The 24,716-nt window shown below is 48.3% G+C and overlaps 2 protein-coding genes and 1 long non-coding RNA gene across 10 annotated transcripts in view; 2 read left to right on the plus strand and 1 right to left on the minus strand.

Moving 5' to 3' along the window:
• LOC109547731 (uncharacterized) overlaps positions 1 to 974 on the minus strand; it is a 13,194-nt gene extending 12,220 nt beyond the window's left edge. The window contains exon 1 of the long non-coding RNA XR_002173686.3: positions 880 to 974. This is a non-coding gene — a long non-coding RNA (uncharacterized lncRNA). The remainder of the gene's footprint in view (positions 1 to 879) is intronic.
• TMEM219 (transmembrane protein 219) lies at positions 712 to 11,844 on the plus strand. 6 transcript variants are annotated; one of them, XM_019921975.3, is made up of 6 exons: positions 712 to 846; positions 2,137 to 2,338; positions 2,432 to 2,621; positions 8,867 to 9,096; positions 10,538 to 10,707; positions 11,745 to 11,844. In XM_019921975.3, the coding sequence occupies exons 2-5, from the start codon at positions 2,174 to 2,176 to the stop codon at positions 10,673 to 10,675; spliced, it is 723 nt and encodes a 240-aa protein (XP_019777534.1). In that variant the 5' UTR covers positions 712 to 846; positions 2,137 to 2,173; the 3' UTR covers positions 10,676 to 10,707; positions 11,745 to 11,844. The 6 variants fall into 6 exon arrangements, with proteins under 6 accessions (XP_019777534.1, XP_019777536.1, XP_019777535.1 ...); XM_019921977.3 differs by having other exon boundaries at positions 743 to 846; positions 2,140 to 2,338; XM_019921976.3 differs by lacking the exon at positions 712 to 846 and adding an exon at positions 962 to 1,095.
• Positions 11,746 to 24,716, plus strand: part of TAOK2 (TAO kinase 2) — a 19,083-nt gene continuing 6,112 nt past the window's right edge. For 2 of the 3 annotated variants that reach the window (XM_033840128.2, XM_033840127.2), the window contains exons 1-15: positions 13,196 to 13,333; positions 16,404 to 16,570; positions 16,749 to 16,820; positions 16,911 to 17,012; positions 17,511 to 17,556; positions 17,689 to 17,785; positions 17,937 to 18,050; positions 18,157 to 18,248; positions 20,331 to 20,424; positions 20,520 to 20,601; positions 21,404 to 21,571; positions 21,746 to 22,006; positions 22,206 to 22,367; positions 23,826 to 24,191; positions 24,274 to 24,477. In XM_033840128.2, coding sequence (XP_033696019.1) covers positions 16,439 to 16,570; positions 16,749 to 16,820; positions 16,911 to 17,012; positions 17,511 to 17,556; positions 17,689 to 17,785; positions 17,937 to 18,050; positions 18,157 to 18,248; positions 20,331 to 20,424; positions 20,520 to 20,601; positions 21,404 to 21,571; positions 21,746 to 22,006; positions 22,206 to 22,367; positions 23,826 to 24,191; positions 24,274 to 24,477 — 1,992 coding nt within the window. In that variant the 5' untranslated portion in view covers positions 13,196 to 13,333; positions 16,404 to 16,438. Of the gene's footprint in view, positions 11,829 to 13,195; positions 13,334 to 16,403; positions 16,571 to 16,748; positions 16,821 to 16,910; positions 17,013 to 17,510; positions 17,557 to 17,688; positions 17,786 to 17,936; positions 18,051 to 18,156; positions 18,249 to 20,330; positions 20,425 to 20,519; positions 20,602 to 21,403; positions 21,572 to 21,745; positions 22,007 to 22,205; positions 22,368 to 23,825; positions 24,192 to 24,273; positions 24,478 to 24,716 lie in introns of those variants that run through there. The other variant, XM_073792134.1, reaches the window with a different exon arrangement.

A 24,716-nucleotide genomic window follows, 5' to 3' on the forward strand; every position in this document is an offset into this window, starting at 1 on the left:
AACTTCATTCTTTTGCACGTGGATATCCAGTTTTCCTAACACCATTTGTTGCAAAGACAAGCTTTTCTCCACTGAATTGTCTTGGCACCCTTGTTGAATATTATTTGACCATATACGAGAGGATTTTGGGTGGTTGTACAGAAGGATATGGTCTCTGCTTTAAGAAAGCCTCAGTAGAATTGAATACTCAGATTATGTTTCAAACAGCATTTTTCCAGTGCTGGTTGTGTGCTCACTGGGTTCATGTTTTCCCACACTTTACCTCTTAATCTTCCTATCCAACAAGTGAGATAGGTAAGATGATCCCCTTTAACAGAGGAGTAAACTCAGTCCCCAGAAAAGCACGGTTATGTCTTATGTAGGGGCAGGGACAGAGTCAGGATTTGAACCCAAAGTTCTTGGCTCCACGTGTCCTGCTATTTCAGGTTAAGATGGACCTCGTGTTCTCATCTCTAAAATGCGGGCAGAAGTGAAATGAGAGGTCTCTATTGAGCAGCCTTGCAGCTGTAGGATCTATGCAGATCTATGTAGGATCCTGGCAGCTATGCATTAAGGAGTCGCCAAAAGCCAGGGACCAAGCGTGAGGTGTACACGTTAAACACTATTAGACTGCAGAGAAGAACGGAACTCAAACCCCAAGGCCAGCCCGGAAGGCCAGAGTCCTAGGACCGGAGCCCCGCCCCCGGGCGGACCCCAAGTCCTTACCCGGAACCAGGGCGCGGCTGGGCTGTGCTACTGGTGCGGGTGAGAGACGAGCAAAAGAAAATTGCCTGCGACGAGAGTCTCGTTGAAATGCCCCAATGGTCTCTCCGGATGGAGAGTTAACAGTTTCACAACGTCTCTAGGGTTAGTTCCCTTGCCTCTCTCCCTTTTACTCACCTCCCGCTGTGTTATTTTTCCCCTTCGGCCCTGCGTTGGATGTCCTCTTGGTACGCCCCCACCCTGACCAGGAGGGGCGAGGCGGCCGCTCGCGTGGGCACTGCGCATGCGAATCTCGCAGACTGAGGGTGGGGTGGGTGGGAGCACGGACCCCGCCCCTTCGCGACTCCTCGCGTGACGTCGCGGGGGGCGCCGGCCTCCGCCCGGCTGCGAGCGGTGAGAGCGAGCGGCGGGCTGACTCGACGCTGCTACAGCGGGAAGGGATATGGGTGTTGAGTTTCTGCTGGAGGGGCTTTGCGGGGGAGGGGAGGCCTAGGTGCACCAACAGCCGCCGACCTTCAGGCTCTACCCTCCTCCTTCCTACCTTTTACCCCTTTACAGATGTTGCGGGACGGGAGGCAGGGCCAGGGCTGTGCGTTTGTGACACCTGCATTTCCCTGGAGCCCTCCTTCTCTCCCATCCCATATGTTTATCTTGCCTTCCAGATGTTCCTTTTCATCAGGCTCTTGCTTCTCGCCAGGGAAAGCTCACTCCACTTGGAAGCTGGAGACGGGTTTCAGACTTTGGCCCTACCACTCCTTTGTTAAAGTGCCCGAGCCTCAGTTTTCCCCACAGTCTTTTTGCCTTGCTTCATCTGGTTTTGAAGATCAATATGACCCAGAGGAATAGAAAGGAAATGGACATTTGTTCAGTTCCTGCAAGGCCAAGTACTATGCAAACTGTTTTATCTGCTCCATTTAGTCCTCACTACTTGATGTTCTTAGAACTCCCATTTCACAGATTCTTAAGCTCGCAGAGGTTCGCTGATTTTTCTCACATAGCCAGTGAGTGGCAGAGGAGGACTCAAATTGAGTTTAGCTCCAAAGTGGAGTTCTTTTTCATCAAACGCTTCCCTTGTCTGGGCTATCAGCTGGAACTGTTCTTCAGCCAAACCCTAGCCCCAGAACAGTTGCTTCCTGAATCTCTCCCGTTGAGAATTCTCCTTTTCGAGTTCCTTTTTCCAGTACAGCGTGCTCTGCTCTGCTTCCACCTTGATTACTTCAGAAATGAAATGCAGCAAACATTTATTGAGTGGTGCCTGGAGATGAACACTTGGAGTCAAGAGCCTTGGGTTCTTGTCCTGGCTCTGCCACTAACTGGCTGTGTGGCCTTGGCCAAGTCCCTTGTCTTCTCGGTGCTTTCACTTCCTTTGAGTAAAATGGGTAAGTGCCTTCTTACTGGCAGGCTCTTGTCCAGGTCTCCCTTCCTGTCCTCCAGCAGGCTCTCCCTGGAGGCCCAGACCCCTCTGCTCCCCATGGGCAGCTGCCAGGCAGGGCACAACCTGCATCTCTGCCTGGCCCACCACCCACCTCTGGTCTGTGCCACTTTGATCTTACTGCTTCTTGGCCTTTCTGGCCTGGGCCTTGGTGGCTTCCTCCTCACCCACAAGACTGGCCTGCGCAGCCCTGACATCCCTCAGGTGAGTACTCACCCTCCGGCTCATCCTTCCCCTGCAGGCCAGCTCTTGCTGCTGATCTCCTCTCACCTCTCCCCACCTTCCTTTTGCACACAGGACTGGGTCTCCTTCTTGAGATCTTTTGGCCAGCTGACCCTGTGCCCCATGAATGGGACAGTCAAAGGGAAGTGGCGTGGGTCTCACGTCGTGGGCTTACTGACCACCTTGAACTTCGGAGATGATCGAGACAGGAACAAGACCCAGACGTTCCAAGCCCAGGTCCAGGGTAGTCGTATGGGATTGAAAGGTGAGACCAAGGAGGACTGTGGGGTTGGATATCAGAACATTCAGAGGTGGGCCCTGCCCCTGACCTCACCATCCTGGTGACCTTGGGCACATCTCTGAGCGTTAGTCACTTCTGCTGTAATAGGACTAGATACTTTCAGTGAACACAGTGCCCACTGTGTAGGGTCTCTATAAATGTTTCCTCTCTCCCCTTCCAACTTTGAGGTTCTTTGATTCTATCCTTGGAGGTGTGATGAGATGGGCAAGATTTGACCTGAAGTTTTTTCTCAACCCTCTTCATCCCTTGGGGCTTCTGTTCGAGGCACCTTCTTTTTCCTCAGGGATATCAGAGAAACATGTTCTGTTTATTTAAACTAGTGTCTTTAGTGCCTGTTATGTGCTTAGCACAGCTCTGTGTGCTATGAAGGATACAGAAAAATCAGACATCCTCCATTCCCAAATTGCTTAGAGTCTTCTGGGAAGATGATGAGTGAGAGTGAGTCAGAGGGTGCCATTAATTCCTGTGTGAGATTTGGCCTCAAGTTCCTTATCTAAAAACTGTGGAGATGAAGAAGGAGGAGAGAAAGGTGGAATTCTTAGACTTCTGAGGTCCTTTCCGACATGATTGTTCTAAGATTCTCCTATGAGTCAATAGGTGTATGTGTGTGTAGGCGCACATACGCATATTGCCAGGTGAGGGTAGGTCTCTGTATTGCCAAGTGTACGTGTGTGTGATCAGAGAGCAAGAGAAAAGGAATGTGTCTGATTATATAGACTCAGGACAATTTCTCCTGTTCTTTTTATGTAAAAAACGTAATAGCTTTATTGAGGTAAGACTCACATGCCAGGAAGTACACCTGTTTAAAATGTACAAGTGAATGGCTTTTTTATATTCACAAAAGTGTGCAAACCGGCACCACTGTCAATTCTAGACCATTTTCATTACCTGACAAAGAAATCCTGTTCCCATTAGCATGCACTTCCCTTTTTCTCCTAACCTTCCAGCCCTAGGCAATGAGTCACTACTTTCTGTCTCTGCAGATTTGCCTATTCCAGACATTTCATATAATATGTGGTCTTTTGTGACCGGCTTCTTTCACTTAGCATAATGTTTTCAAGGTTCATCCATGTTGTATAATATGTTAGTACTTCATTTATTTTTATTGCTGAAGAGCATTCACTATACACGTATTCCACATTTTATTTATCCGTTCATCAGTTGATTGACATTTGGATTGTTTCCACTTCTTGTCCATTATGAATGATGCTGCTCTGAACACTCATGTACAAGTTATTGCATTACCATATGTTTTCATTTCTTTTGGGTATGTACCTAGGAGTGGAATTTCTGGGTCATATGGTAACTCTGTGTTTAATCTTTTTTTTTTAAATTTATTTATTTATTTTTGGCTGCATTGGGTCTTCGTTGCTGCACGTGGGCTTTCTCTAGTTGCAGCGAGCAGGGACTACTCTTCATTGTGGTGCGCGGGCTTCTCATTGCGGTGGCTTCTCTTGTTGAGGAGCACGGGCTCTAGGCACGCAGGCTCAGTAGTTGTGGCACATGGGCTTAGTTACTCTGAGGCATGGGGGATCTTCCCGGACCAGGGATCGAACTTGTGTTGCATTGGCAGGCAGATTCTTAACCACTGTGCCACCAGGGAAGTCCCTATGTTTAATCTTTTGAGGAACTGCCAGACTGTTTTCCAAAGTGGCTGTACCGTTTTATATTCCTACCAGCAGTGTATGAGAGTTCTAATTTCTTCACATCCTCACCAATACTGGTTATTTCCTGTTTTCTTGACTATAGCTGTCCTAGTCAGTGTGAAGTGATACCTAATGAAGGTTCTAATTTGCATTTTCTTTAATTTTATTGAAATATAGTTGATTTACAATGTTGCGTTAATTTCTGCTGTACAGCAAAGTGATTCAGTTATACATATATATATTCTTTTTCATGTTCTTTTTCATTATGGTTTATCACAGAATATTGAATATAGTGCCCTGTGCTATACAGTAGGACCTTATTGTTTATCCATCCTATATATAATATTGTAGTTTGCATCTGCTAATCCCAAACTCCCAGTCCTTCCCTCCCCAACCCCCCCTTCCCCTTGGAAACCACAAGTCTGTGCTTTATATCTGTGAGTCTGTTTCTGTTTCGTAAATATGTTCATTTGTGTTGTATTTTAGATTCCACATATAAGTGATATCATATGGTGTTTGTCTTTCTCTTTCTGACTTACTTCACTTAGTATGATAATCTCTCGGTTCATCCATGTTGCTGTAAATGGCATTATTTCATTCTTTTTTATGGCTGAGTAGTATTTAGTTTGTTTCCATGTCTTGGCTATTGTGAATAGTGCTGCTATGAACATAGGGGTGCATGTATCTTTTTGAATTATGGTTTGGCTGGATATATGCTGCCCAGGAGTGGGATTGCTGGGTCATATGGCAACTCTATTTTTAGTTTTTTAAGGACCCTCCATACTGTTTTCCATAGTGGCTGCACCAATTTACATTCCCACCAACAGTGTAGGAGTGTTCCCTTTTCTCCACACCTCCTCCAGCATTTGTTATTTGTAGACTTTTTAATCATGGCTACTCTGAATGGTGTGAGGTGGTAACCACCTCATTGTAGTTTCGATTTACATTTCCCTAATAATTAGCAATGATAAGCATCTTTTGATGTGCATATTGGCCATCTTTATGTCTTCTTTGGAGAAATGTCTATTTAGATCTTCTGCCCATTTTTTGATTGTGTTGTTTGTTTTTTGGTTTGAGTTGTATGAGCTGTTTGTATATTTTGGAAAAAGCCCTTATCGGTTGCATCATTTGATTTGCATTTCCTTGATGACTAATGATATTGAACATTTTTTCATGTGCTTATTGGCCATTTGTATATCTTCTTTGGAGAAATGTATATTCAGAATCTTTGCCCATTTTAAAAATCAAATAATTTTTCTTTTAATTTATTGAGTTTTAGGAGTTTTTTTTTTATGCTTTCTAGATCCAGGCCTCTTACCTGATGTATGATTTGCAGATTTTCTCTCCCATTCTCTGCGTTGTCTTTTCACTTTGTTGATGGTGTGCTTTGAAGCACAAACATTTTTAATTTAGATGAAGTCCAGTTTATCTATTTTTTTTGTTGTCATTGCTTGTGATTTTAGTACTATATCTATGAAGACTTTGCCTAACCCAAAGTCACTAAATATAGGTTTTCCTGTATTTTCTTCTAAGAATTTTATAGTTTTAGCTCTTCCAGTTAGGTCTGTGATCCATTTTGAGTTAATTTTTTTGTATATGGTATGAGGATGGAGTCCAGGTTTATTCATTTGCAGGTACTATTCATTTGTCCCAGCACGTTTTGTTGAGAAGACTATTCTTTCCTCATTGAATAGCCTTTGCACTCTTACTGAAAAGCAATCGACCATAGACATATGGGTTTATTTCTGGACTCTCAGTTCTATTCCACTGATCCATGTCTATGCTTATGCTAGTACAACACCGTTTTGATCACTGTAGCTTTGTAGTAAGTTTTGAAATTAGAAAATGTGAATTCTCCAGCTTTGTTCTTTTTTTTTTTTTTTAAGATTGTTTTGGTTATTCCAGATCCCTTGAACTTATATATTAATTTTAGGATCAGCTTGTCAGTTTCTGCTTCTTCACGGTTAGAAACAAAGTAATAACATCAAAGGTTTTTGGACTAAGTAAAAAGTAATCACATATGATTGCATCATCTAATCAGTAATTGTTGAGCACCTACTATGTACCAAGCATGGGGAATACAGAGATCTGGTAAGATGTGGATCCTCACCACAAGTCACTCACAATCTAGCAAGGATACAGATGTGAACAGAAGTAAATACCTTTGAGTGTGTGCAGTAGAACACAAGGTACAGTGAGAGTACTCATAAGTCCATCAAGCAGGGATGGTGAAGACAGGCTTTTCCAAGGATATGGGGCTTGAGCTGAGGCTTGAGGGAGGCTTAGGAATGTGCCCTTCCAGCCAGAGGGAAGAGCATATGCAAAGGCATGCAGATGGGATTATGATGGCACATTTAGGAACTTCCAGGGGTTCAGTTTGACTGGTGCAGGGGAAGGAGTGTAGAATGAGTGGCAGGAGATGGGTCTGAAGAAGCAGGCAGAATCCCATGGAGAGTCCCTTGTGCCAAGCCAAGGTAATTGGGCTTTATCCAGGACATTTGGCTAACTCAAAGAGTTTGATCAGGAAAATAGAATTTTGTTATTATTCTTTTTAAAAGATCATACTCTGTTGGCTGACTGCCGGGAAGGAATGTGTCCAGATGCACAAAGACCAGTTAGGAGGTGGTTGCGATAAAAAGATGACTTATCTGAGCTAAGACAGTGGTGTGAAAGAAGGGGACTGATTTGAGAGAGTCGATAGAAGTGTGGGATGGACAGGATTTGGTGACAGATTCGATCAGGGGAACATAGAAGAAAGGGGAATTCTCTTACAGAATTTTACATGTATGTTTCTCAGTTGCAATTATAGTGTATATACTGGTTTGTATTTCTTTTTTCACTTTATGACATCGTGTTTTTTGTATTACTGAATGGCCAGAACATTATTATTTTAACGGATGTAAATTGATCTGTTAATTGGTTAGGCCATCATTTGTTAATGCTTTCTTTATTGATAAACATTTTTATTATTTTCTGGTATTTTTTATGAAAACACAATAAACATTTGGTATACTTTGCACTTTTCTTTTGAATCTTTTTCTTAGGATTAGTTTCTGCAAGTGGTATTACTGAGTCAGAGAGTATGGACCTTTTTTTTAAATACACAAATTCATTTTATTGTGGATTCAGACTACACAGAAGTGTACAAAGCAAATGTAAAAGTCCTCCTTACCTTCTCTGCAGAGTCCACAGTTTGGTGGGCATCCTCTTAGTCCTTCTCTGTCTCCATTTAAAATTGCAACAGGGGGCTTCCCTGGTGGCGCAGTGGTTGAGAGTCTGCCTGCCGATGCAGGGGACACAGGTTCGTGCCCCGGTCCGGGAGGATCCCACGTGCCGTGGAGCGGCTGGGCCCGTGAGCCATGGCCGCTGAGCCTGCGCGTCCAGAGCCTGTGCTCCGCAATAGGAGAGGCCACAACAGTGAGAGGCCCGCGTACCGCAAAAAAATAATAATAATAATAAAATAAATAAATAGTAAAATTGCAACAGAAACAGCCAAATTGTCTTCTAAAAGTGTCACCAGTGGAGAGCGCCCATTTCTCCACATTTCAACAACTCTTGTTATTGTCAGTCTTTTTAATTTTTACCAATTTAATGGTCTAAGGAATTACCTGATTGTTTTAAATTTACTTTCTCCTGATTGCTAATGAGGTAGAGCATCCTCTTATAGGTTTATTGGCCATTTTCATGTCTTCGCTGAATTTCCTATTCATATCCTTTACTTATTTTTCTTTTAAGTTATTTGTCTTTATCTTCTGAATTTTTCTAGAAGATCTTTATACATTCTGGATAGTAAACCCTTTTGCCAATTAAGTATGTTATAGGTATTTTCAGCCATTCTGTGACTTTTTTTTTTAACTTATCTTTCATTGTATAGTTTAAGATAAGATAGAACTTATCTTTCATTGCTCTTAGTTTTTAATGAAATTTATTGCTCTTGTCCTCTACTTGGTCTTTTAGGTTTTGTGTCTTTTTTTGGAAGGCCTTTCTTTCCCACTTTAAAGTTAGAAAATATTTGTATTTTGTTTTAATACTTGCTTAGGTTTTTGTTTTGTTTTGTTTTAGTTTATTTGCCTAGGTCTTTAATACATCTGGACTTTATAGTGTGAGGCAAGAGTCTGACTTTTTTTTCCCAAATGGAAATTGTCCCAAGGCCATTGACTGAGTAGGCCATCCTTTTCCCACTAATTTGAAATGGTATGTGAACCTTTTAATGGATTTGGGTAGTAGTGGAAAACTGCTTTCTTAAAAAGAACGAACTAGTTTATCCAAATTGACATCAGCAATGTGTATTTACCCCAGTTTTGCTGCAGCTTTCCAAGTATTGGTATGATTGTTTTATTGCTTGTGAGCTAATTTAAATTAATTTTTATTTATATCGGTACACAGCTATTTTCATTTCTCAGTGATGCAAATGATGGTATTAGAGGACTTTACTGAATAGAATCAATGCCAAAATACCTGGTACAGTAGGAAGCCTACATAAGTGACTAGCTGTCTAAAGATTGATGACTCCCATCCCACCCTACATTTTCTTCCATCTCCACCCCTGTGCCTCTCTCATAGGATCTTCTGCAGGAGAGCTGGTCCTCATTACAGCCAGGGTGACCACAGAAAGGACCCCAGGAACCTGCCTGTATTTTAGTGCTGCTCCAGGAATCCTGCCCTCCAGCCAGCCACCCATGTCCTGCTCGGAAGAGGGAGCAGGAAATGCCACCCTGAGCCCTAGGATGGCTGAGGAGTGTGTCAGTGTCTGGAGCCACGAAGGTCTTGTGCTCACCAAGTTGCTCACCTCCGTAAGAGCCTCAGATTGTTGGGGTTTCATAAACTGCCATGCTGAATGCTGTGTCTTGATGGCTTCTGGACGCAATTTTACCTAGTAGAAAAGCACAGGCTTTATAATCCTGCCTCAGGTTCTGTGACCTTGAGCAAGCATGTGGGCCTCTCTGAAACTCAGCTTCCTCAGCTGTAAAATAAAACATGATGCTCTCTCCTAATACCAACAAATAAGGATAAATGAGAATGAATGTAAAGCGCCTGGTACATAATAGAGATTGGATAAATGACAGCTATTGCTATTAACAATTGTCTAGATACAATAAAACATGATCTTCACCTCAAAGGAATTCAGAAGCTGTAATAAGAGGCAGAATGGGCTAATTGCTATCATGGGGTGTGAGCAAAGTGTTATTCAAACAGCGTAAGGACCAATTAACTCTGACTTGAACGTTTATGGAGAGTGCTTCACCAAGAAGGTGGCATTTAAGAAAGGGAATTGTTTACAATAGTTTATACCTTACTAAGTGCTTTCAGTTTCATTACCTCATTTGATCTTAAAATAGCCTTTTTAAGGCTGTTATGAGGTAGCTGTTATTATCTCATTTTACAGATGAGGAAACAGACTTAGAGGGAGTGAATTGCCCCAGGCCACACAACTGGTTAAGTGGCAGAGCCAGGATTGCAACTTACAGACTTCTGACTTCCAAGTCCCAGGCTCATTCTGCTCTGTCAGGATGATGATCCTTGAAGAATGAGGAAGACATGGGCAGGAATGCAGTAGAGGCGGTTCAGGAGAGTGGAGATACATTCCAGGCAAAGGGACCAGCATGAGCACAGGCCTAGGGATTGAAAAGTGTTCAGGCTTCAGGAGCACTCCACGACGAGGGCCTAGGCATGACATAGAAGAAGAGACAAAAGAGATGCAGGGGCCAGGTCATGAGGCACCGTGAGGCCTGGCTAAGATGCTGTGACTTGATACTGCAGGCCATGGGAGTCACTGGTGCTGGGTGGACAAGACTGGCTAAGTGTAGGAGAGAGACCAGTTAGGAGGCTGCTTCATACTGTTCCCTCACATTTGCAAAGACCCTGGTGAGGAGCATGACCTGGGAGCTTGGAATCAGAGACCTTGGTTTCCAGACCTGGCCCTGCTTGCACATTTCAAAGTGTAGACAATAGTGAACTTTCCTATCTCCTGGAGTCATTATAGGGGTTCAGTTTAAATGTTTGGGCAAGAAAGCGGTTTGTAGACCATTGAGACAAATGTTAGCTTGCATGAAAATAAGAATAGAATTTTCCCAATTTTAGTTGCTCCCTGGATGTGGAGAGCCCTCTCCCCCATGGAGGCTTCTCTCTATAGCTCTTGGGCTGGGGATATCTAAGATATCTTCCCAAGGGAAGATTCTCCACAGTCCCTTCTCTCTCCATCATTCCTCCTCCCCTTCCTGTCCCCACCCCTAGGAGGAGCTGGCTCTGTGTGGCTCTAGGCTGCTGGTTTTGGGCTCCTTCCTGCTTCTCTTCTGTGGCCTTCTCTGCTGTCTCACTGCTGTGTGCTTCCACCCACGCCGGGAGTCCCACTGGTCTAGAACCCGGTTCTGAGGGCACTGGCCTAGTTCCCGTCTCGTTCTCAGGTAAGGTTCTCTGATTCAGTCCTGTGGGAATAGGGGATGGGGTGTGAGTGGCAGTTGTAACTGAGACAGAGCTTTTCTTAAACAATATGATTTGGTTTTACTTATTTTTGTACTTTATATATGTGGAATCATACATATTCTTTTGCGACTACTTCTTTCAGTTAACATTCTGATTTTAAGATTCATCCATAGCTGTAGTTCACATCCAAGCTTTTTGGCAACAGCAGTGAATTAAGGGGGTTCAAATTTGATGATGTGTCCTGGATATGAAGCATGTGTGTCTTGCTTTTGTCCTGAAATTCTGCTACCCAGTTTTATGATGCAAATTTTGTAAAATTCATCTTGAACTGCTCAAAAGGATTGATGATGCCCTTTTATTGGACACACACTATGTGCCCAAGCACTTCATATGCACCTGATCTTTTACATTAGCCATCATTGCATTAGAAAAAGTTGATTCTGCTAGCAGGATCTTTGCAGGGACACAGCCTCCAAAGTGGGGGTAGGACATATTGGCTAACTGGTTAGTCCATCAGCTCATTAAGGTTAAAAAAAAAAAAGTTCTTTAAAAAAATCTCACCCTTTCAGTTGAGTCTCATATAATTCGAGAGTCATATATTGTGCACCCAGCTCTTAAACTGTTCTCAGCTTCAGCTGGCTGCTGTGCCCTAGGAAATAACTGTGGGGGAAGAGGAAACAGCTCAGACCCAGGGAAGGTGCTGACCAGAGGAGCTGGACCCTCAAGATCAACTTTGCTTATATTGCTTAGGGCTAGGCCTGACTGCTCCAACCACCTACTTGGGTTGGGAAAAGGTGGAACCCTCTTAGCCTTTCTTAGATCTGAGCAGACTGGGAAAGGAAGACTTTCTGGCTCCTGGCAGATCCTGGGATCCTGAGGCCATCTCAGTTGGAATAAGTGCCTGTACCTATCTCTAGTTGTCACTTCCTCTGCTCCTTCCCCAATTTCTGCAGCCATACCAGAGCTTCCTCCAAAGGCCCTCTGACCTGCCCTGTTTTTTTATTTTGTTTCTCTCCAGGTGTGAATCAACTTCTTGGGCCTTGATTCTGAGTTGGAAGAGATATTACAAAAGTGGAGAGCTGGAATGTGGGGGAAATAAAAGGTTTTTTTGCCCAGTGTTTCCCAGGGTGTTTATTGGGGATTGGATTGAGGTGGGAATTTTAAGGTAGAGAGTCTCGGGAGGTTTAGGGGATTTTTCCTTGTTGACTCTTCAGTTTGGGTTGGTATAGGGCATAAGGTTACTGCAGCTCTTGGGTATGGTCATGGAAATGCTTTGACATAAATGCATTGTGACCTTGTGCAGGTCATGCTGCTGTGAAGGGCCTCAGTCTCCTGAAGGGATATGACAGATTGAGTTTTCTCAGCAAAGATTCCTCGAACTTGGGAGCCCACGACCAGGCTGGATAGTTACTAACCAGGACAGTCCGTTTTCCCGCCTTTTCCGCGCCCAGCAGCAGTCTTCCCTTACCCCTCCCAACCTCTACCCTGCACGCAGGCGCAGATCACGGCTTCTTATTTCCTTCCACCCGCGCCCCCTCAAAGCTTCCCCTAGCAACAAGCTCGGGCTCCGCGCTAAGGCGGGGCGAGCGCATGCGCTGCAGCCCTTTCCACCACCAGTTGTCGGACAGCGCGCTGGGCTCCTCCTTCTCCAAGACTAGCCCTGCTCCCCACCTCCTCCCACCCAGGGTCCGCGTGGCGGGGCGCGCGCGCACTCTGGCTGGGTTGCTGCCCAGCTCTCTGGCCGCATCCTTAAGGAGAGAGGGGCGGGGCTGTTTCCTTTAGGGCCCCGCCCCCTTGGCCCGGCGTCCATACCGCGCCTGCGCGCTCCCGCCCGGTCTCCATCTTGGAATTGGGAGGAAGAGGGAGAGGGAGACTGGGACGAGACCGGGGCTGTGGTGCGGAGAGGCTGAGGCTGAAAAGAGGAGAGGGGGAGAGGGCACGGGGACCGCCCTTAGCTACAGTCTTTCAGCTGTCCTCGGGAAAGAGAAGGGGAAAGGGAGGGGGCCGGGGCGGGAGTGGGGGCTGTCACCCTCGGACCCCGGCGTGAGAGGGGCCGTGCGGTCGGACGTCCTCGGGGTAGGCCCCCTGTCGGTGGCCGAAGACCTGGGGCTCAGTCCCCTCGGTCCCGAATTTCCGGCCCTGACCCCACGCTTCTCAAATATCCGGGTCTCAGCCCCTGAGATTCCAGATATCCGGGACTCGGGTCCCAACCTCTCTAAACCTGGGGCTCTGTTTCACAGGGTTTCAAATATCTGGGGTTCAGGACCCTGCGTGCACCAGTATCCGGGGTTCATTCCCCACGAGTTCAAATATCAGATTCGGCCTCCCCCTGTTCAAATATCTGGAGTTAAGACCCCACAATCAGAAATCCGGGACTCAGCAACTGTCGCCCTCGAGGAAAAGGAGGACTGGACCGCGAGGTCAGATCAGGTTGTCACCCCCTCCCCTCCAGGGGAGGCTTCCCGGGCCCGCCCCTTAGGAAGGGCGAAAGCCGAGGAAGAGGTGGCAAGGGGAAAGGTCTCCTTGCCCCTCTCCCTGCTTGGCAGAGCCGCTGGAGGACCCCAGGAGGAGGCGGAGGCGCTGGGGCACCATAGTGACCCCTACCAGGTGAGACACGGGCTGCAGGGGCGCGGGTCCCTGTGTCTAGCTTGAGAAGAGAGGGTGCTGCTTTCTGGGAAGCTGGGCTTGGGTAGGCTCTCTCCTCAGGATGGGGAAGCCTAGCTGGGCCAGTGGTCAGCCTCTGGCTAGCCTTGCTTTCTGCTGCCACCCTCTTCCCCTTCCTTTTCCCTTCATTATGTCTGGTTGATGAGGGACCTCAGGTGACAGGGTCTCTGATATCACGGGGGTCACACCCTAAGGTGCTTGAGCTAATCAGATGGATTTGCACCCTTCTGGTTTTCTCCCTGTTCACTTTGCCCCTCACAGCTACCCCTTCATGATTGTAACTCTCTTTCCTCTGGGGTGTTAATTCCCATGCCTCTGGTCCCCATGGTGGGTCTGCTTATCTGTTTTTTAGGCATGGTCTGCTTGGGTTTCTTGTCCTTTCAAGGAAGTGTATATGTGCATTTGTGTTTAGGGGTGCTTGGCAGTATTTCCCCCAACTATTGTTACCTTCCAGCCTCTTGCTGTGATGGTATAAGTAATCTAATTTGTCAAGCGATTTATCATTTACAAAGTGCTCTACATCCATTCTCTCATTCATCTCCCCCCTCATTATCTGGTGAGGGGGCTCTTTTACTGCCTTCTTCCCATTTTACAGTTGAGGCTATTGAGGCCCAGAGAGATTGCCCAAGGTCCCACAGCAGCAGAATAGGATTGGAACCCAGGTCCTTGAACAAGTCTTACCTGTGTTCCATACCTGTCTCTTGTCATCTCTTTTCTTCTGTGCCTAGGTTTAGCCATGGGTCCAGAAGAGAATGGATTGGGGTGAGATTTAAGAATGGGAGAGAGAAGAGCTTCCTTTTTAGGAGGCCTATACTCAGAAGCTTTTCCTGATGGGAGGCTCTGGCCCCTGCCTTCTGCCTCATGGATTTTTCTCTCCACTGTGACCTTCATCTTTACCCTCATCCCAGTCTTTGGCCTGGGTTCCTGAGAGGGCCATCTCTTGTGACAAATGATAGTGGTGTCTCTTAACAGTTAAAGCCAAGCTGCCGGGGGGTAGGATGATCCCCAAAGTATTAAAACCTTGTCGTGGTGACTCTGGAGGCAGGGAAGGAAAAATCCATATGCTGAGTGTCTGCATAGTGTTCCTAAGTACGAGATCTCATTAAAAATTTCACAACAGCTCCACGCTGTAATCCGTTTTACTGAAGAGAAGATCAAGTGTAAGGAACTTACTCAAAGCCTTGTTGCTGTATATTGCAGATGAAATGCACTGGTAGTGAAGCTTAGGGTGGACAGGCTTGGGTTTCCTCGTCTGTAGAATGGAGGTAACGTTGTCCATTTTAGAAGGTGGTTATGATTTAGCACAGACCTTGGTAATCACTCAGATGTTTGGTGTTTGAGGAAGAGGCCCCTTGTGATGTTTTGCTGGCATCTCTTATATGTGACCTGGGGTCCTCAGTTGGCATTCTTGGTTGGGTGCAGGTAAAGAGGTCAAGAAGATTCCTTTGGCAAGCTGTGAGCACCTGCCTTTGTGTGTGGGTGTGTGGTGGGGGTGAGGGGTGCTTGGCAGGGTTGCTGGCAGAAGAATGGAGAAAGGGGCCTGCTTTGAGCGGCCTGGGAGCTGCTTGGGGCTGGGCTGAGGGCAATCAATCAATCTCCTAGGCTATTCTGAGCCCTCTGCACCCTGGGGGCCCACCAGAGAGTCAGGCTTACTCCTTGCCCTCCAGCTTCCAGTGGGGCTGAGGAGACAAAATTAACAACACAACAGGAAACAATGTGTGACAGAATATAATTACATGCTAAATTGTTAGGTGCTTTTAAGGAGCTAGAACTCTGCCCTGGGAGTTGAGCTCTGCTGAAAAACTCCTTTGTGCCTAAATTCCAACAAGTGCTTATCCAGGAGTTTGGCCTGGAATCCCCTCAGGACGTCTTGGCTCTGATGTACTGCTGGAGTTTTCAGTACATTTCTGGCAGGGTGCTCTAGGAGTTCTTCCCCCCAAGGGCTTGGGGTAGTCAGGGGAGGCTTCCTAGAGGAGGGGGCTGAGCTTGGGGTGAGTTGTTGAGAGAGTAATGAGTACACAGGCCTGACTGGAGAGGAGAAGATCCTGTTCTCTGACCTTGGAGAAGTCCTTCCTTTCTATGCCTCAGCGATCTCATCCATGAAATGGTGATCCTGATCCTGCCCTGCTTGTTTCATAGGGCTATTTTGAAAGCATAGTGGTAGAGGACCAGCTTTGGGCAAGTCACTTAACCCCTCTGAGTGCCTTTCCTCATCTGTAAAATAGGGGTAATAGTAACACCTCATAAGGTTGTGGTGAGGATTGAATGAGAGATAATGCATGTAAGGTGCTTACTGTATATGCTTAATAAATGTTCTTTGTACTGCAAATGTCCTGTACCTGTGTGTGTTGCGTGTGCCATTGGACTGGACAAGTAAGGCAGCCCAGACCGCAGGCCCCCAGAGCCAGACACCATTTCTATCCCTGTCCTTCCCATTCTCGATCTCCCGCTTGCCACAGTGTCCCTAGCCCTTTTTGAGAGCGAGTCTCCTGGCCCCTGTGGGCCAGTACCCACTTGTAACAATGGCCGGATTTCCACTGCCTCCGGCCTTGGCTGTTTCCTGCTCTCTTCCAGAGTGTGAGAGGTTGAGGGAGGAGGGGGCCTCAACGTCAAGGGGAACAGGAAGGTACCTGGAAATATTTGGGGCATGGGACTTGTGGGACAGGACGCTTGGGGATCTGGGGTTCTGGCTGGGAGGCAGAATCTTTTATTCTTGAGGTGAGATTTAGGGGCTGTAGGGAAGTGGAACTTGTTGAGGGCTGAGGGGTTGGTGAGGATGCTGAGCTCCCAGTCTTCCTTTAGTTTTAGGGACTCCAGGGACCCGGCCCTAGTGCAGTCGTTGCCAGGGCAACTTCATTTTTCTTTTTTCTTTTTTTTTGAGCTTTGATATTGTTCCTAATCTCCCCCTGCCCTTCCTTGGTAATGCCTCCCCCTCATCGGAACTAGGGGAGGAGGGGCCCTTTCTCTCTCTGAGGGCCCCATCTTTGTTCTAAGAGTCCCATCTTTTCACCAGGTTAAGCCCCACTCTCAGGGCCCCCAGGGGCCACCATGCCAGCTGGGGGCCGGGCCGGGAGCCTGAAGGACCCTGATGTGGCTGAGCTCTTCTTCAAGGATGACCCGGAAAAGCTCTTCTCTGACCTCCGGGAAATTGGCCATGGCAGCTTTGGAGCTGTGTACTTTGTGAGTTGAGGCTTGGGAGGGTGGGGCAGGGACTGTCTTCCCACTGTGGACCTCCAAACAGCCCTGTACACTATTCCACCACACCAGGCTTTCCTGCCCTCTCCTGCTGGGCCAGCAAGTCTTCCTGCTACCCAGTGCTCACTGGGGGCCTTCACTACCTTCTGGTCTGGTCCTCTAGGCCCGGGATGTCCGGAATAGTGAGGTGGTGGCCATCAAGAAGATGTCCTACAGTGGGAAGCAGTCAAATGAGGTAGGTCAGGCTTGACAGACTGGTAGGAGGCAGGGGACCCCAGGCTCAAGATGCAGGCTAAGTAAGCCTCTCCTCCCCTGACCTTCTCAGAAATGGCAGGACATCATCAAGGAGGTGCGGTTCCTACAGAAGCTCCGGCATCCCAATACCATTCAGTACCGGGGCTGTTACCTGAGGGAGCACACGGCTTGGGTGAGCTGGCCCCCTGACTCTGCCCTGATCTTTGTACTCAGTACTCAGGCCCATCCTTATCCTGGTCTAGTCTCTTAGGTGGGCCCTGTTCAGGGTGTTGTTGGGCAGATCATGGGAAGGAGGAAATGTTTCCCAACCTCTGCAGTCCTCAGACAAACTCATAAGCAGCACTGTGTGTCCAGAGGGAGAGGCTGAAGAATGACATAGACTATTAGCAGTTGAAAGGGGGCACATGGGCTGGGAGAGCTGGAGATTGAACGATGGGATTCAGATGGAGATGGTAGTGATGTCTTGGGCTCTTTCTAAGGGAGGCCCTGACTCCAGGGACTTCCCCCCACCCTCTCGTTTCCCCAGTTGTCGTTTCTCCCTGTTATTACCTTGGGACCATTGCTTGAGTAGAGGCTAGGCAAGGAGGCCCTCTGTTTTGGATCTCTCTCCAAGGGAGATAGGCCAGGGGTGGCCAGATCTGCTGATCTCTGACCCTTGACCCTTCCATAGCTGGTGATGGAGTATTGCCTGGGCTCAGCTTCTGACCTTCTAGAAGGTAAGTGATTCTTTGGCCAACAAGTGGGAGAAGGGAGAAGAACAGAGAAGCCGTAGGGGAAGGGTTAAGGGAAGATAGTTCCAGTCCCACCCTTGGGCTCCCTCAGTTTGATGTTTTTCCCTTACTCCCCAGTGCACAAGAAGCCCCTTCAGGAGGTGGAGATTGCAGCTGTGACCCACGGGGCCCTTCAGGGCCTGGCTTATCTGCACTCCCACAACATGATCCATAGGTACAAGCAGTACTGACAATGGCTGGGAGGGGGTGCTCTTTACACCACTCCTCATTCTGCTGGGCTCCAGTCTTCTTGGAAACTTGGTGCAAAAGCCCCTGCCCAGCCTTTCTGAGATGCATGTCTTATCCTTGTGCTTTGCCTTTGGCAGGGATGTGAAGGCTGGAAACATCCTGCTGTCAGAGCCAGGCTTGGTGAAACTGGGGGACTTCGGCTCCGCATCCATCATGGCACCTGCCAACTCCTTCGTGGGCACCCCATACTGGTGAGTGGGAGTGGTGGTGAATGGAGAGAGCTCCCGGGATGTTGGGAGCAGGAGTTGGCAGGGTCTGGGCGGGTGATTAGCCTCTCTCTCCTGACCATTCTCCCAGGATGGCTCCAGAAGTGATCCTGGCAATGGATGAGGGGCAGTATGATGGCAAGGTGGATGTCTGGTCCTTGGGCATAACCTGCATCGAGCTGGGTAAGGACATTCTCCTCTTGGCTCCTTATCCTCTTTTCTCTCCACTCCTTTCTCTTTTTCTTACTATCCCCACACCATCCCATCCTCTGAGGCCTCCAAGCATCTGTCCATTTTGAGTCTACCCTTGATCCCCAGTACAGGCAGCTGTCAAATCCTGCCATTTCTTAGACCTAAAGATTTCATAACATTCATCTTTTCTTGTCCACTACTCTAGTTCTAAATCTTTTTTGGGTGCCCACTGTGTGCCATGCACTGTGCTAGTAGGTTCTGGGGGTAGAGCAGTGAATGAGGTTCTTGCCCTCTTGGAGCTTACATTCAAGTTGAGGAAATAGGCATGTTTTCTTTCAATGTAAGAAAAGCTGAATGGAGAAGATATGGGAGCAGTACAACCAAAAAACAAGGTATTTGACCTAGTTAGGGGCTGAGGAAGGTCTCCTTGTAGCAGAGATGTCTAAACAACCACAAGACAAATAAATAGGTAGCTTTGAAAGACTGCAGGGAAAAGTATTCCAGACAGAGGAGCATGCCTGGGGAGCTGAGACTAGCCTCAGTTGTTTGGAATATTGCGTGTGTTAACGAAGAACAGTGAGTGATAAGGCCAGAGAGTTAGGCTCAGTGAGTTCACGAGGTCTTGAAGCCATGTTGAGGTTCTCATCTCTGCCAGCCAGTGCTATTGAAACAACTGTTTTAGTGAGATAATGTTTGTAAAGCCCCCAACACGGTGCCAGGCACAAAATAGTTGCCCAAGAAAGAGATGTTATCAGTTACTCTTACCAACAATTTCCTGCAGTGATCTCTCCCACTGCCCGTCTCTTCTTCCTCCCAGTCTCTTTTACATCAGAGAGATGTGCTGTTGTTTTCTCTTCTCCTCAGAGCTGTCAGTGGCTCCCCATTGCCTTCAAGACTGAAGCCATCCCCATCCTTGTTTCCACCAAGCTAAAGGCTCTGCTTCCTAAAGGCTGGCTTTCCTCTTAACAAGTTCTGAATTTTTCTCTTAATTACCTTTGTTTGTATTGTTTCCTGTGCCCAAGGTTGGAGATTTGGACTTGCCTTTCCCTCCATCTACACATGTCTACATTTACCATTTAAGGCCATGACCAGATAGGCGATGGAAATATGTGAAGCAGGCCAGGTATAAGAAAAATCTAGAGCTGTCCATTTTATTCCTAGTTTTTGGCAGAGACATGGGTGCAGGGAACTATTTCTCTACTATTGAAAAAACCCATCAATCTTTATTATAAATGGCAATGGATAGTCAGTATCAGGGAAGCAATATGGAGGAGACTACAGCAAACCGGAGGTTGCTGTTCCCACCTGAAGAGGGCAGCTGTTGCTTAGCTCCAGCCCATTGTTATGCAGGAATGTAGGCTCCATTCCACCAGATCTAAGTTTTTAAGAGAAACTGGAAATTTAGGTTATTATTTCATTATTATTATCAGAATTTAAAAATCACTGTTTAGGCAAAAACCAAAACCAACACAAAGCATTTGTCTGGGCCACAAGGGGCTTCTAGTTTGTGACTTCTGATCTGAGGCCTGCATCCAATATCCCTTTTTCCAAAATAGCTTCCCTGAATCCCCTGCGAATGTACCAGTTTGCAGTCCCACCACACACCCAGCTTCCCAGCCATTTACCTGTTTTCCTCTTGTGCCAATTAGCACTTTGAACTTGATGCTATTTGTTCAATCCTATTTAATCTTCCCTATTAGACTGGAAGTTCCTTGAGGACAGGGCCTGTCTATTGCTTTTCATCTTGCCCGTAATACTTAAGCGAGTTTTTTGCTCTGATTTGGCACCTGATAAATATTAGTTGGGTCGGCAACTGAATGTGCTTTCTTCTGCCTTCATTCGTGCTTTTGCATGTGTTATTTTCTTTGATACCTATTCCACCCATGTGCAGTGGAGAGGATGCGTGCTGCGTCTTACAGAGGAAGGATTAATTGAGATTATGGGAATCGCTCAGGGTCATGGAGTGAGGAAGTCAGGGAGCTGGGGTGTGAGCCCAAGTCTTCTGATTTCCATTCCAGTCTCCTCTGCCCACCTGCCACCTCTCACCTTCTCCCCGTTGACCTTTCTCTGTAGCGGAACGGAAACCACCGCTGTTTAACATGAATGCGATGAGTGCCTTATACCACATTGCACAGAACGAGTCCCCCGTGCTCCAGTCAGGACACTGGTGAGGACTGGGATTCCTGGGCCCAGGGGTTAGGCCATAGGGGTAAGGCTGCCTGGCTCACGCCCTCCCCACCCTTCCCCTGCTGTGACTTCTAGGTCTGAGTACTTCCGGAATTTTGTCGACTCCTGCCTTCAGAAAATCCCTCAAGACAGACCAACCTCAGAGGTTCTTCTGAAGGTGAGGGCTCACTGGCCTAGCATTCTCCTAGAACTGTAGCTTGTTGGAGCCACAGAAACCCCTCAGTGAAATTAGTGAGTCCTGATTCTTCCTCCACTGAGAACTTCATTTATGAATTCCCACCCCCATCCCCAGTGCCCAGTGGACTCTGTGTTTTGCAGGGTTTTGTCTACCAGATTGCCTTTATTTATTAAGTAATCATTTGTTTTCCCGTCTTTTATTAATCAAAGATATATATAATTGCCAGCCAGAATTTCTGGCCAGTGTGCAATAACCAGGGTTACCACACCAATCTGATGTAATTCAAGCCAAAAGCCTGTGTAGCCTTGTCGTGGGGAAATGTATGATTTCCCTTAGGGGTTTTTTGAGTTACCAAAAGTAGAGGGGCCCCCATTCCCTTCAGAGATCCATAGGGGCCTAAGGACCCCTAGTTGGGAACTGACTTGGATTGTCTACCCTGACCTACTTGTTTTATAATTGTGGGATGCTTTATGAGGCCCAGAGAGGCCTCATGACGTGTCCAGGGGCACAGAGCACTTTGATAGAAGACCTGGACTAGAATCCAGATCTCCTGGCTCTTCTTGCCTGTCAGCCATGCCTGGAGGAACAAGAGACTGTGTGGGGAGTAGAGACGGGGTGGTAAAAATTAATGTGGGAGGAGGGGTTGGGACAAGGCCAGCATCAACCTGTGTTGGGCATGGGCCCCAGGGGAGTGCCTCAGGCCAGAGGGAATGCCAGGATCCACGGGATATTGGGATGCGGGAGGTGCTTGGCGGCAGGCCTCAGTGCTCTCTTCCCCCAGCACCGCTTTGTGCTCCGGGAGCGGCCACCCACAGTCATCATGGACTTAATCCAGAGGACCAAGGATGCTGTTCGGGAGCTGGACAATCTGCAGTACCGCAAAATGAAGAAGATACTGTTCCAAGAGGCGCCCAATGGCCCTGGCGCTGAGGCCCCAGAGGAGGAGGAGGTGACCCGGCTTGCCCTGCCACCCTTCTTCACCACCATGTTGTGCTTGCCTCCTAGCGGTTGCTTGGCGCCCCTCCCCACCCTTCTCCATACTCCCTGTCTCTTTGTGCTACCTCCGTATGCACATCCCTTGTCCTTCCCCTTCCCTGCCCAACAGCCTGTGCCCTGTCCACAGGAGGCAGAGCCCTACATGCACCGGGCCGGGACGCTGACCAGTCTAGAGAGTAGCCATTCAGTGCCCAGCATGTCCATCAGCGCCTCCAGCCAGAGCAGTTCAGTCAACAGCCTAGCAGATGCCTCTGACAATGAGGAGGAGGAAGAGGAGGAGGAGGAGGAGGAGGAGGAGGAAGAAGGCCCTGAAGCCCGGGAGATGGCCATGATGCAGGAGGGCGAGCACACAGTCACCTCCCACAGCTCCATCATCCACCGGCTGCCGGTATGCAGCTCACCCTGAGTAGGCCTGACAGCGGCAGGGCCGAGCCCCAGCTCCCCTTCTCAGGAATCACCTTGGTTCCCTGCTCTCCCTCCCATGCGTGACTGCTCCTTCTCTAAGTCTGCCTGGGTCTCCAGGGAACTCCCTGTGGGCCCATTGACCTCTGAGCCTTGGGCATTCCTTCCACCTTCCCTTCCTCTAGGGCTCTGACAACCTCTATGATGACCCCTACCAGCCAGAGATGACCCCAGGCCCTCTCCAGCCACCTGCAGCCCCGGCTCCCACATCCACCACCTCTTCTGCCCGCCGACGGGCCTACTGCCGCAACCGGGACCATTTTGCCACCATCCGTACTGCCTCCCTGGTAAGTGCAGCCATCCTGGATGCCCCAGGCTATCTAAGTCCAGAAATGACTTTCTCCCTGTGGCATATGATTAAGTCCAGATTCCACCCTCACTTTGTGTTGCTGTCTCTTGCCTTCTCACCTCGACCGTCTCACCTAAACCCTCCCCTCTCCCCTCCCTTCTCCCAATAGACTATTTTGGTCACATTGCCCAGCTCGTACTCCATTTTTGTGGCTGGACTTAAATAGCATCTCCTGGCATGCCTTCCCAGGCTCCTGGCCAGCCAGGTGCTTCATATCCTGTGCTGTGGTACTCCTGAACAGCATGATGACAGGTTTGCTGGATTCTGTGCCCCTAGAGGGCAGAGATGGTGTACAGGTACCTGCCTGTGCCAGTAATTGGCTTTCAGGCCCACACATATCCCTGTATTTAATCCTTCCAGCTCTTCTGGGAGGGTGAGGGTATGATCCCATTTGTGAGATGAAACAGCTGTGACTCAGGGGGGGCTACCTTTGGTGCTTCCCAAATTCTGTAACCAGGACCTTGGTCCTCTCTTAAAGTAACAGCGATGTTTTTCTCAGTTCATAGGAAAAGGGGTATACTTTTCCTAAAACATAGTTTTTCGTCCATACTTTTAATAAACTTTTAGATTACATTCCTGTTCAGCTGTAAGCTTCGATGGTCCCCTTGGAGGCCACTGGTTGGTCTAGTATGTTCTTGTAGCCTCTGCTTATGGCTGGTTGTTCTTTTAGGACAACTCTTCAGACCCTGTGATGCTTGGTGCTTTGTGGTACTGTGTAGAGAGGTCTGTGATCTCCAGGGGTTTGGCCACCTGGACTAGTTTGGGGTACATTGACATAGCCCTTGACAGTGGGATCTGAGCTCAAACTTCAGATGAGGACATCCAGGCCCAGTGTTCTTGTTATTCCAGTGTCCCATGGTCCATATTCTGGCTCCGTATCTGAGCTGTAAAGGGTCTTCAGTGTTTGCTGAAGGGGAAGGAACCATCACTTACTGGTTCAGAGTGTTCTAGACACTATTACATAGGTATCAAAGTTAATCTCCCCGCCCCCTGTGAGGAGGTGTTATTGTCCCATTTAATAGAGCTAAGGCTTAGCAGCATTAACTTGCTTGAGGTCACATGGTTAGTAAGTGACAGAGCTGGGATCTGGTCCCAGGTCTGTCTGATTCTTTCATTCTTTTGAATTAATCTGAATTGTTCCTACTTTTATGCAAAACCCTGTGCTCAGCACTTTTTCTTGTTTCATTCAGTCTCACCAACCTCTGAAGGAGATATCTCCATGATCCAGTTGAGGTGGCAGGCTCAGAGAGGTTAAGCGTGAGGAAGATATCAAATGAGAATTAAACCCATAAGGCTAACACTCACGTTCTTCCCCCATAGAGCACGAAGACTATGTGTGTTAATAAAATGGGGGCCAGGGCTGCGCCCCACTTCTCATCCTTTCTGCCGCCCCCAGGTCAGCCGTCAGATCCAGGAGCATGAGCAGGACTCAGCCCTGCGGGAGCAGCTGAGTGGCTATAAGCGGATGCGACGACAGCACCAGAAACAGCTGCTGGCGTTGGAGTCGAGGTTGAGGGGCGAGCGTGAGGAGCACAGTGCGCGGCTGCAGCGGGAGCTCGAGGCGCAGCGGGCTGGCTTTGGGGCTGAGGCTGAAAAGCTGTCAAGGCGGCACCAGGCTATCGGTGAGAAGGAGGCGCGAGCTGCCCAGGCTGAGGAGCGTAAGTTCCAGCAGCACATCCTCGGGCAGCAGAAGAAGGAGCTGGCTGCCCTGCTGGAGGCGCAGAAGCGAACCTACAAACTTCGGAAGGAGCAGCTGAAGGAGGTGGGATAGGGCTGCAGCAGTGGGTGGGGTTGATGGAGGGTGAGGCGGGCCCTGACCTCCTTGCTCTGCTACCCTTTCCTAGGAGCTCCAGGAGAACCCCAGCACACCCAAGCGGGAGAAGGCTGAGTGGCTTTTGCGGCAGAAGGAGCAGCTACAGCAGTGCCAGGCAGAGGAGGAGGCTGGACTGCTGCGGCGGCAGCGCCAGTACTTTGAGCTGCAGTGTCGCCAGTACAAGCGCAAGATGCTGCTGGCTCGTCACAGCCTGGACCAGGACCTGCTTCGAGAGGTAGGCCACCCCCTCCCTGTTCCCCTCCCAGATCCCAGGCACCTACCCTTTTCCATTTGCCTCACTTGTGGTTGTCTTTCCCATCTGCCCTCATTCGTGTCACAGCTCGGCTTCTCTTCAACACCTCTTTCGCTTCTCGTGCCCAGTAGACCCTGCTAGAGTTCCCAGGCCAGCTAGGAGCTTGGCTCCCTTACACCTCTCATCTACACCCCTCATCTCCCCACCCTCGGCTCCCTCTG

Source organism: Tursiops truncatus, chromosome 15 (genome assembly GCF_011762595.2).
Source record: "Tursiops truncatus isolate mTurTru1 chromosome 15, mTurTru1.mat.Y, whole genome shotgun sequence".
Taxonomy (NCBI): Eukaryota; Metazoa; Chordata; class Mammalia; order Artiodactyla; family Delphinidae; genus Tursiops; species Tursiops truncatus.